The following is a 12,248-nucleotide window of genomic DNA, read 5'->3' as shown; positions in this document are numbered from 1 at the left end:
AAGGTCTCACTGAACTACTAAATATGGAGCTCAAGGATTCAGCTAAAATGGTTGGCCAGCAAGCCCCTGGGACCAGCCTATCTTAGCCTTCCCAGCACTGGGACTGTGGAAACACACCACTGTACCAAATCCCTCAGTCCCTACCATGAGCCTTTCCTCCTCTCCCCTCCCTACAGGAGGGATGTGAAAATTAACTAGCAACACACATAAGATACTGACCACAGAAGGTAGTTCAGTGTTAGAGTGCTTGCCTAGTAGGTGCAAAGATACTGGGTATAATAAGTGTTCAACAGACAATAAGTTATTTTTTAATAAACAAAATGGACAATAAGGTGGTTACTTAGGGCTGATGAAGGTACAGTGAAATATTTTTATACAGTGGTTGTAAACAAAGAGTTAACTTTTCTGGGAGACAATTTGGCAACAAGTATCTAAATTGAAAGTAGTCATATCCAATGGGCTCCTGACTGGAACATATTTCTAGTCTTAAAAAAATAATAGAATTCAAAATAGAAAGAATGCTAAGTATAACTATAGTCATTGATTCATTCACTGATCTCTGTGTTAAATGTGTTGAGCCCTGATGATATAAAAATAAACCTATGTACTTAGGCCCAAGCTTAAAAGTTAGGTGATAAACAACCAAATAATAAAGTACAGTAAACTGATAAGAGCCACCATAATTAAATACAGGGTGCTGGGGTGCACACAGAAGGAAAACCTACCATTGTCTGGGGGTGGAGTCAGGGAAGCTTCCCAGAAGTGACATGTAAACTGAGACCTGAAGGATAACTAGGAATTAGTTTGGTAAAGAGTGAAGGCAAAGTGTTCCAGGTAAAGCATGTGCCAAAGCCTAAAGACCAAAGGGAGCACAGCATGTGAGCTTAACTATGAGCAGTATGCAGTGCAGGGAGTGGGAGAGACGGGACTTAAGAGGCTAGCAGGAAGGACTCACTCAGGATCTCACAGCCAAACTTTCAGTTATAGACTTTATTCTAAGAGTAATAAAAACTGAGTTAAAAAGCAAATCTTAATAATAAATAGAACTAATCATTAATAGCCCTAATATAGCAGGAGGGTACACAAACTTAAAACAATGAAAAATTTGTTCAAAAAACAGGAAACATAGGATTGAAGTGAGGGTTGTACAACTTCTGTAACTTTACTAAAAATCAATGAATTGTAAAATTATTTAAGCAGACATATTTCAAGATTTGTAAATTATACTTCATATTTCATTTATTTATTTGGATTGGGGGGGAGTGGGAGACAGACAAGGTCTCATGTAGCCTAGCCTAACCTAAAACTGGGATTACAAGCTTATGCCACCATGCCTGATATTATATGGCACTACAAACCAAACCCAGGGCCCCATGCAAACTAGGCAAGCCCTCTACCAACTGAGCTATAACCTCAGCCTTAAATATGTCTTTTTAAAAAGTTAATATAAATGGCTACTAAACACCTGAAAAATGCTTAACCTACTTAATAATAAAATACAAAATCAATACAACTACTAGAGTAGATACTAATCCTTTCCCTCAAATCAGTAATTATTAAAATTCAAATGAGATTATTCAGCGTTAATAAGGTCAGGAGAAATGAACATTCTTAAATGATGCTGGTTGAAATAAATGTTAATTGGAATAACCTTTTCACAAAGCATAAATATGTAATAGTGGTCTGAAGAGTATTTATACCCTGTGTTCCAATAATTGCATGTCTTGAAATCTTAATAAATGTTCCAAATGCATTCAAATATCTCTGCACAATAATGTTTGTATATAAAAATGATGGGGAAAGCTAGATGCCCACCAACAATAGTCGGAATGAGTCACAATGTAACTTCTCAGTGTAGCCATTCTTGACAGGACAATAACCTGTGATATAAACCAAACTTTAAAAATATTAAAGACAAGATTATATACACAGCAGCCTTTCAGCTCATAAAATGTAATGATGGAAATGCCAGAACTGGGGAAACTAAATCAAAAAGGTCACAAATTTGAGGCCAGCTAAGGCAACACAGTGCTCACTCAGAGAGAGAGAGCATACAATGATGACACATGCTTTTTATTTTCTTCTCCACACTTTTTGCATTTCCATATTTTATATAATGTCATGTGCTATTTATTGAGTGTGTGCAAGTTTGTAAGACTGTCTTCAAAGCCTTCAACAGTATCACTTTTAAGTATTTATACTTTGTAGAAATCAATTTTGTATTTGTCTTGGTTTTGTTTCCTCTGTTGAGGAAGGAGAGTGTGGCCACATCTGAATAATCTCTCTTTTATCTAGTATGATTAAGACATAAAATATGGGGATCAACAAGATAGCTCAGCCAGTAAAGATGCTTGCTGCCAAGTGTGGTTATTTAAGTTCAGTTCTCATAATCCACATGCTGGAAGGAGAGAATTGACTCTTCCTAAGTTGTCCTCTGACTTACATGTGTATGCTGTGGCACATGAGTGTACATGCCTACACACAACAAATAAATAAATGTTTAAATATTTTCAAAGAAATAAAATTGGAGTCCCCATTGGGCCAAAAGTGAAAGGTAACGGGGCTCACGAGTTCAGTCAAAAGAAAATGGGGTACTGAAGTCCATCTTCACCCTGCCTGCCACTCCACCCATGTTGGTGGAATGAGCATTGCATGTGTCTTGAAGGGAAAATGTTGTCAGCCTCCACCTGAAACATTACCTTTAAGAACCAGCTAATCCCAACACGTCTCTTGTTTTGACATCTAGAACAGAGTCACAAGTACAGCCATAGCCAACTGTGAATCAGGCTTTTGCAGCTGGGACACTCCAGGCCTGTCCCAGGATTATAGGCGCTGCAGGCTATTCCCAGAAGGACTCAATAGTTCACCGCTTCTTTCAGAATGCATTGTGAGCAGCTTCAGGAAGAAGTGATGGGAGTAACTACAGTACTAGCAAACACCGACAGCCTACAGGGAATATACTCATGAAGAACACAAGTCTAAAAAATACCCCAATTGTAGCTCTGGAACTTTTCTAATTACTGCTTTCAGTGACCATCTCAAAATCCTTCAGTTGCGTACTTAGTTTGATGTAAATAAGAGTCACTTGCTTTGTTAAAGAATGGCCATTGTAAGGTTGTAACTGAGTCATTTACCATTCTGGTGTTATACAGTAAATTCATAAAAAAAAAAAAAACTTAAAAAAAGAAAATATGTTTGTGAATGAACTATGAATCCCCAATCATACATTTTCTTTTCCCTTGATGATAGTCTTACAATATTTACCATGCTATCTTTAAACACATAATACTCTCCCTTGGCTTGCTGAGGAGCAGGGATCACAAACTACACTACAATGCAATGCTAAAGTATGCACATTAAACATGAAAACTTTGGTGAAACCTGGATGGACAGCTAACAATATACCATACTCAACCTTTATTGCTTAAATCAAGCCCAAATAAGATTAAGCCTTCTTATTATGATTCAGGGTCATGATTATGAACCATGAATTATAAGATAGTAGTAGGTCTGAGAAGGATACAGTAAATACAAAGAAATGCTAAATTCTTCCCCCTACTGACTATCTCTTTCTGAAATGTCTCCCTATCTAGCCCAGGCTGGTCAGGAACTCACTATTAACTTAAACTGGTCCCAAATTCACAATCTTCTTGCCACTGCCTCCTAAGTGCTGGGATTACAGATGTTCAACACCCAGCTTGCTCTGCCCCACCCCACCCCCACCACCTTTTGCCAGTCACTTGTTTCAGCTTCTCCTGCCATGAAATCACCAGCTTTCATTTTCCAAATGGAAGTATCTCTCTCTCTCTCTCTCTCTCTCTCTCTCTCTCTCTCTCTCTCTCTCTCTCTCTCTCTCTCTCTGTGTGTGTGTGTTTTCCAGTACCTGCAAGCTTCCATTTCTACTTTGCTGTTGATGATCTTCTAAGAGAAAGGAAATTAAATATCTAATTTATGAGAAATCTGTGTAAATTAAGAACTAATATGCTTCAAATAAGAGCATCACTTAAAACTGATTTGTATAGACTTACATGATTCTGTTCTAGTCTGCCAATGCTGCAGTGTGAATGAACCCCCCAAAAGAATGTGTACTCTTTATTATATCTCAAGTCTTGATCCTTTACTCAATTAGCAATTATTATCCCAGACAAGCTTCATGTCCTGTTTCTCTTAACATAACATGAAAAGAGATGTGGACCAGGAACCAAGGAATTAAATTAGATCACAAAACCAGAAACACTATATTTCTATGATCTGGTATTAATACAAATATCAACTCAAAAACATATCCTACCAGTTTAGAGGTTGTGGGGACTGGAAGATGTTCCATGGTACCAAGTTTTGTTTACAAGGACTATTGTAAGGTACAGTGACCACAGTTAACAATGTATTGAAAACTGCTAAGTGACTTTAAAACATATATGATAAATAAAATATGAGAGGTAATGAATATATTAATTAGTTTCATTTAATCATTCTTCAATATATGCATCAAGATACCATGCTATATACCACAAATATATATGTAATGTGTGTCAATAAACAAATTTTTTTCCTGGTACGGATGAAAACAAAGGGGAATTCCCATACACTGCTGGTAGTAATATAAATTAGTATAGCCATTACAGGAAGCAGTATGGTGAGTTGCAAACAAAACACAGAACTGTCAGATGACCCAGCAAAGGAAATGAAATCGGTATGAAAAAACATCTGCACTGGCATGTTTATTATAGTACTATTCACAACCGCCAACATACAGAATCAACCCAGATTTCATCAGAAGACAAGAAAGTAAAGAAAGTACATATGCAATGAAATAATATTTACTTACAAAAAAAGATAAAATTCTGTTATCTGCAACAACATGGATAGAATTAGGGAACATTATGTTGTGAAATAATTCAGACACAGAAAGAGTAATACTACATGTTCTGCAGTTCATGTGGAAGCTAAAAAGTTGATCTCATAGAAATTGTGAGAATAGTGATTACCAAAGCCTGGGAAAGTGTAGGAAAGGAGAAAGAGGGACATTGGTTAAGAAGTACAGGTGTGCAGTTGAACAGGAGAAATCCCTTTTAATATGCTACAGCGCAGTATGAGAAATAGGATTGATAACAAGTAATCATATATTTCAAAAAAGCTGGTAAAGATAATTTGGAATGTTCCCAACACTAAGAAATGATAAATGTCCAAGGTGATCGATACAACCATCTGATCATTTATACAATGTATGCATGTATCAAATTACCAAACTATCCCACATAAAAAATGTCCAATTACCATGTGTCAAATGGAAATAAATGGCAGTTTTTAAAAATTAAAGTAAATTACAAGAAAAATAATATCGGAAAGAACAGAGAGCAGATTTCGTTGTTGCTGTTGGTGCTGCTGATGCTGCTGAGGTTGGAACCCAGAGCTGAGTCACAGGCACACTCTTGGCCCAAGAATTCTTAAATTGCCCCTATTAATTAAGAAACATTTGGTCGGGTGGTGGTGGTACACAACTTTAATCCCAGGACTTGGGAGGTAGAGGCAGGCAGATCTCTGTGAATTCAAAGCCAGCCAGGTCTACAGAGCTAGTTCCAGGACAGCCAGGGCTGTTACACAGAGAAACCCTGTCTCAAACAACAACAACAAAAAAAAAACATTTATTTTCTTTATTTTTAAGATTTTAAATTTATTTTTATGTGTATGGGTGCTTTGCCTGCATGAAGGTCTATGCCTATGACTCACATGAGTGTGTGATGCCCCTAGAGGCCAGAAGAGGGAGTCAGATGCCCTGGAGCTGGAGTTAACAGAATGTTGGAAACCACCATGTGATTGCTGAGAATCAAACCTGGGGTCTCTGTAAGAGCAGCCAGTGCTCATAATGTCTGAGCCATCTCTCCAGCCCCAGGGAACATTTATTTTCTAGGATGAACAATATATTCCCAAAGTTGGTATCTCTGATTTCTCTATCCATATAGACACTCAGTCTTTCTCACAATCCCTGACATCTGTCTCTTCCATTAACACTTCAAAATCCCAGTTCAGATCTCAACAATAGCCTTAACTGGCTCTACTCATGGTCTCTCTTTTCTTTCCTAAAATCTCTCTAGCCCCAAACCCCTAGATAGATTTTCTTAAAACACTACTGTGATCACATTTGCTCAAAACTTGTGAGAAATTTCTATTACCTTTTTCATTAATCCCAAATCCCAGGTTCAACAGTGCCTGTACAGCCCTAGCTACCTCTCACTTTGCTCTCTCATTGTCCAAATAAACCCTCACAGTGATCTACTTAAAACTTTTCACTTAATGCATTGTACTTTTCTGGCTTTAAGTGTTAGAGCACATAGCTTTTCTCCAACTAGGATACCTTGCTCTTATCTTCAATCCTAGCCTATAGAAATTCAAATTATATTTCAAAAGCTGGTTTGAGAGACACCAACTGTGATACTTCTTCATCACCATCATTTCAACATTACCTTCAAAGGTTAGACACAATTGGATTTGAATTACAACTCCAGTCACTGGCTGAGTGATACAGGACACATTCCTTAAATATCCCTTGCCTCCATTTCTTCATCTATAACACAGGGATAAAAGCAACTTTCCTTTGACACATTGTAAGGAATAAATGAATTAACTCTTGTATGTAAAGTATTCAGCATGATGAGAACTCAAAAGAAATAAGAAATTGTTGGTTTTCTAATTACTATTGCTATTAGTGAACTTATACCAATCTGAACTCAGACAATACTTATGACCATTGCAAGCTGGTTCACAAATATACAGTATTAATGCCCTTACTATCTCTATTCTCCCACTCCCTATTTGTCTTCTACTAGCCTGTTACCCAAATTATATCATCTGTTAGACAGGTGAGTGTCTTCTATGACTTAGTATCTATAATAGTCACTCATACATAGAGGTGATTGTATTAGGTTGTTGTTCTTGCTTCTGTGATCAAACACCTAAAAAGAAGCAACTTAAGGAGGAAGCATTTATTTTGGGTCACAGTTTACAAGCACAGTCCTTGGTACAGAATGGAAGGCATGGTAGCAGCAATTTGCTGACATGCTGGCAGATGAGAAAACAGAGAAAGGGGAATACTGGAGCTCTGCTGGACTTCTTATTCAATCCAGTGTCCCCCATAGGATGGTGCCACTCACATTTAGGATGGGTCTTCTGCTTCTGTAAGCCTTTCTGGACACACTCACATTTAGGATGGGTCTTCTGCCTCTGTAAGCCTTTCTGGACACACTTTCACAGTAAACTTAAAGACTAATCACTCTAGTGATCAAGTGTGTTTTATGCTTAATGAAAAAAAAATACTGAAGATCTGACAGTATTAAAATGTCCAACATACTCAGTGAAAGGTATTACAGAATGCTTTAAAGTAATTAAAAGATTAAACTACTAGTCTCACAAAATGAAATCCTTTTTATTTATAGTTCCAACTTCCTTTTACACTCTTCCTTACTTTTAAAGCTAACCAACCAACCCATTCATTCAGCAAGAGATAAAACAGCAAAATATATGCAGGTCAGACAGCAGCCAAATACTGGAATACAAGGACCACAAGACAACTGAGCTGAGCACAGCTTTGGGCGAAATCAAATAGGAAGACAATTTAAAGGGAAAGATAACTGTTGTAAGTCAAGCTAACAATGCTGATTGTTACTCACACACAGGGCCGAGTATAAACAACTGAAATCACCAGACCAGAGGACACAGAAATAGCTGTCATTTAGCTTAACTACTGAGTTTACCACTCAGTATTTACTACAATAAATACTATAGTATTTACATGACCAATTTTAATTGCCTAAGCTAAAAATTACTACTAACATTCTTCAAGATTCTAAAGTATCCCAAGTTTTGACCAATGAAGCCATGTCAAATAGATGTGGCTTTACTGTATATTAATCATTTACTTCAAAACAATTAGTATGACAATGCCTTAATAAATGTTACTATAACATAAAAAGTTTTCAGCAATGCCCAGGGAAAATAATATTACAATACTGGGTTCTACTTCATATGTCTGTATCTACTTACATGACTTAGTATCTATAACAATCACTCTTGATTGCTTCCATAGCCAAAACTAGGCCTGGTAACCACAAAAACCAGAGAAGTTACTAGTGGAGTGAATTAAGATGATCTAAAGATATGTTATGAATTTTGAAATATCTACCATAAAGCAAAAAATCTACTCATGAAAATGCTACATTTCTACCCCTCTGATATTTGTCTCTAGCAGATCCTAAAATGTCTTATCAGCTCTGAAGCACAATCACAGAATCGTAAAGCTTTGGAAACTCTTTCTCATCCTTTACTGCAGGAATTCCTTATATCAGCTCTCTGGCTAAAGCATCCCCCCCCTCCAACTTCTGCCTGATACCTCTAGCAATGTGTGCTAACTGTTTTGCAGAACAGTGTACTTTATTTCTACAAACTTCCTCCCTAAACCAATGAAAATTTGCCTCTCTAAACTTCTGTCCAAAGATCTCAGTTTTGTATCCTGGAACAACACAAGGTAAATTAACCTCTGAAGTAGACTAATTTCTTGAATTAGGGTAAAGTTGTCAATTTAGTCACACAAAAACACACAATACACACAAAGGAAGAAAGGACCACTATATGCAAGAAAAATTTTGAAATTCAGGAAACAATACTGAAATCATAAGGCAACATGCTTTCAAGATACCAAACCTCATACCTCAGTTAACAAATACTAACCACCCAATTTTCTTTTATACAGTGGGAGGTCATAGTGTTCATTGAATACCTCTTTGCACCTTGACATTACAAAATCCAATGTTAAAAATTACAAGTCTGTAGGAAACAGGTTCTCCACACCTGTTTGTTTGTTTGTTTGTTTGTTTTTATGGCCCCTTTTACCATGCTGGTTCAATACACATGTTAGCAAGTATTCTCAAAAATGAATCCTAAGAATCAGCCTGTAAAGGAGGTGGGGTGGGTGGGGATGGAGGCAGAGAGAAGCCCCGCAGAAAAAAAAAAAAAAAAAAAAGCTGGTTGATGGGCATTTTCCTTCTGGAAACAGCCTTTAGTGACACAAGCATTTGAAGTAATGAACCATCCAAGCACAGCCCAAGAGCGAGAACCATCATGAGCAATGAGCATAAGGCGTAAGTATCTGTAAGAAGGAAATGAATTGGCACTGGTCATCCAGCAGCACCCGATGCTTTGGGACCTGACTGGAAAAGGTAAAAGTCCAAGAAGCAGAGTAGACCACTGCCATCTTTAGAGTAGACCACTGCCATCTTTTAAGGGAGGGAAGAAACCGGGCAGTAACTACCATTGAGCAGCCCAATGAAGCCTGAACTGTACAGAGCCCGAGAGAAAGAGACGCCAGAGACTGGTGAGCAGGCAGGCACACACACACACACACACACACACACACACACACACACACACACACACACAGTGAGACGGTGAAAGGCAGGCAAGAAGGATGCGCAGTGCACCGACCTGGTCCCTAAACGGTGTGAGGAAGGGATATGGGTGTGGGTCGGGGGTAATGTGGGAGCCCACCGCTGCCCTCCCTGCAACCGAGCAACAGAGGGTAGAAGAAGGGGGAGGGTGAAAAGCAAGAATGACTCATAGCCGAAAGGAAGTGCTCAAGCCATGGGAAGCATGCTACGGGAGATTTCCGAGCCAGCGCCGCGAGGGGCTGGGTGCTCCGGGTGATGGGGACCCCCAAACCCAACACCTGGCCCTGGCTGCTGCTCGCCCGTAGGATGAGGGTGTGTGTGTGTCGGGGGGGGGGGGGGGGTCGCGGCAGCCTGAGTGCCAAGGCCTGGGAAGAGGCGCGGCGCGTGCGCAGTGGCGTTCGGCGGGACCCGCTGAGGCAAAGCGGAGCCGCAGTGACAGACGCGAGGAGCTGCCGCCCGGAGGGACTCACCGAGGCGCAGGGGCTGGAGGTGGTGCTGGGGGTAGGCGACCGCTGGACCGTGACCAAAGCCATCTAGGCGCTGCTAGGTTGTTCCGGGCAGGGCATTCTCGTCCTGAGTGTAGGGGGCGGGAGGGGGACGGAGCCGGGATGGGGGGCAGAGGGTGAGGGGTCGGGACGAGGGGGACGGGGAGGAAGAGGGAGCCGCGGGAACGGCCCCGGGCTCCGCACCCACCACCGGACTCTTCGCCGACTGACGCGCCGAACGGGCGGCGGGCGGGCGGGCGGGCGGGCGGTTCGGCAGCTGCGGGGCACAATGAGCGCTCCCAGTGCGCAGGCGCCACCTGTCAGCAACCGCCTCTCCCCTCGGCGCGCGCCGCCGCCGCGGCGTAACCCTTGCGTTGCCGGAAGCCAGCCGGCTGCGCGCGCCGCGCCGCGGGCCGCCGCCCCCTCCCGGCTCAGCCCTCGAGGCCTGGCGCCGCGCCGGGGGTTCCCGCCGGGCCGCCGCCCGAGCGGCGTGGGGCGCCACGGGAGAGGGACCCCGGGAAGCCCCCGGGGTAAGGGGTCCCGAGCCCGGGAGCCGCTAGTCCGCACTCCCGAAAGACAACCATTTTTTTGAGGTGGGGCGCGCAGCCTGAGCAGCCGTAGAGAAAAACTGGGGTGAAAATCCTGAGGCCGACAGACAACGTTTGCCGGTGGCAAAGAGCTCCGCGGGTGTCAGGCGCTTTTTCTCTGAGCTGGACCTCGGGGACCAGCCCACCCGCCGGGACCTGGCCCTCAAGACGGGGGCTCCTCGTGAGCTTTCCCACGCTCCTCCTCATAAAAGGGCCTCACGGTTAACGACGAGACTTTTCCTAAGGAAGACCTCCCCGTGGTGAACACTGGAAACTTGGTGGTTCCCTCATGCTTCCTCTACTACCTAAAGCCAGTCACTGCCCCGGAGAAGAGATGCTGAGGGAACCCGGGGGCACAGAGAGCTGGAGCTGGGTTGGAAAGCTCCAACCTGCCCTATCCCTTCCTTCCATTTGCTTCCTGCTGTGAAGATCTCCACTAACAAGGACTTGCTCCTTGGAGCTTTCTTCCTCTCCCCACCCCACCCCCCAATTCCATTATTTCAGAGATGTGAAAATGTAGTTTTAAACTGTTCAAAGGAATACATTTCTAAAGGATAAGCTGTTGGTATCAAGAATGTAATGGAAAAAAACAAGATTAAAAAGGGGGGGAAAATGCCACACAGTGCAAACCGTTGATATTTACACAGAGACCGTGGAGTGGATGAGCTGGTAAATGCCACCGTCCATCTCCAAGCTGCAGAAAACACACACTTCGGGCTCTGCAGTTTCTAAAGCCCACCTCTTTCTGTCTGTCACTCAAACACTCTTGGGTCTCATTGCTCCTTTTAAACCGACGGGGCTGGCGTGGGCTCTTTCTGGTTGCTGTGTGGTAAGTGGCACAAGAGCCCTCTTTGCTGAGTCTTTGTTCTCTCCCTGGGGCCCCGTGGTTGCAATAATTAGCAGGGAGGTTCCACCAAGAATCACCGAGGGTCCCTGTACTGTACAGACCTCTGTCGAATGTACTGCAGAGAAACCAGCTGTGAGGCTTTTGCCCCCTGGTGGTGATCAAGAGTGCCTAAGAGACAAAAATTAAAGATCTATGGTTCACAATGTTTTCCCCAAAGCTCCTCAGCAAACAGGAAAGAAACGGCAAAGTTCAGAAATAAGAACTTTGAACCAATACTTCAGAGACCAAACAGAAAACTATGTAGAGAACCAAGAGCTCTACATAGCTGAGAGATGAATGGCCTCCAATAAATGTGTTTATAAACCAAAGGAGTATTGCCCAAATCAATAATTCTCAGTAGTTCATTCCCTTACTGACACGTGGTTGAAAACTTGGACTGTCTTCTTCTACGTAGTAATATACTCTAAAGAAATTCATCTTCGAGAGGAGACGTGTGATTCCACTAGCCTTACAGTGAGAAAGCGCACTACTCTGAGTCCGACCTTGCTTCTAGTTCCAGCTGTGTAAAACCTCATGCAAATGGTGTGAACATTTTGAGCTGTAGTTCCTTGTTCTCTATGATGAAACTCAAACTCACAGGGACTTTCATAATCAAATGAGATAATGTATGTAAATTAAAAGGCCCTGCATGCAATTAAGATAAGTTTCTATTCTCTGTAGTGTGGTGTGTTCTGAGTTCAGAGAGGACTTGTTGAGTGTATTCTATGTGCAGGAAATATCTTCAAGCAAAAGAAAGATATTAAAAGATATGATTCATGCTTTATCTAAACTGTAGGTTAGTGGTCAAGATACATATCATCTGTAGGTAAGTGTAGAACATTTTTGTTCA

The 12,248-nt window shown here is 41.7% G+C and overlaps 1 protein-coding gene across 1 annotated transcript in view; it reads right to left on the bottom strand.

The window, feature by feature from the left end:
• Positions 1–10,216, bottom strand: part of Ssh2 (slingshot protein phosphatase 2) — a 241,219-nt gene extending 231,003 nt beyond the window's left edge. Inside the window, exon 1 of the mRNA XM_036195374.1 lies at positions 9,911–10,216. Within this exon, the coding sequence (XP_036051267.1) occupies positions 9,911–9,973 (63 nt within the window). The 5' untranslated portion in view covers positions 9,974–10,216. The remainder of the gene's footprint in view (positions 1–9,910) is intronic.
• Positions 10,217–12,248: the final 2,032 nt, after the last annotated feature.

Source organism: Onychomys torridus, chromosome 8 (genome assembly GCF_903995425.1).
Source record: "Onychomys torridus chromosome 8, mOncTor1.1, whole genome shotgun sequence".
Taxonomy (NCBI): Eukaryota; Metazoa; Chordata; class Mammalia; order Rodentia; family Cricetidae; genus Onychomys; species Onychomys torridus.
Note: the sequence above shows the minus strand (reverse complement) of the source record. Positions and strands in the feature narration are given on the sequence as shown.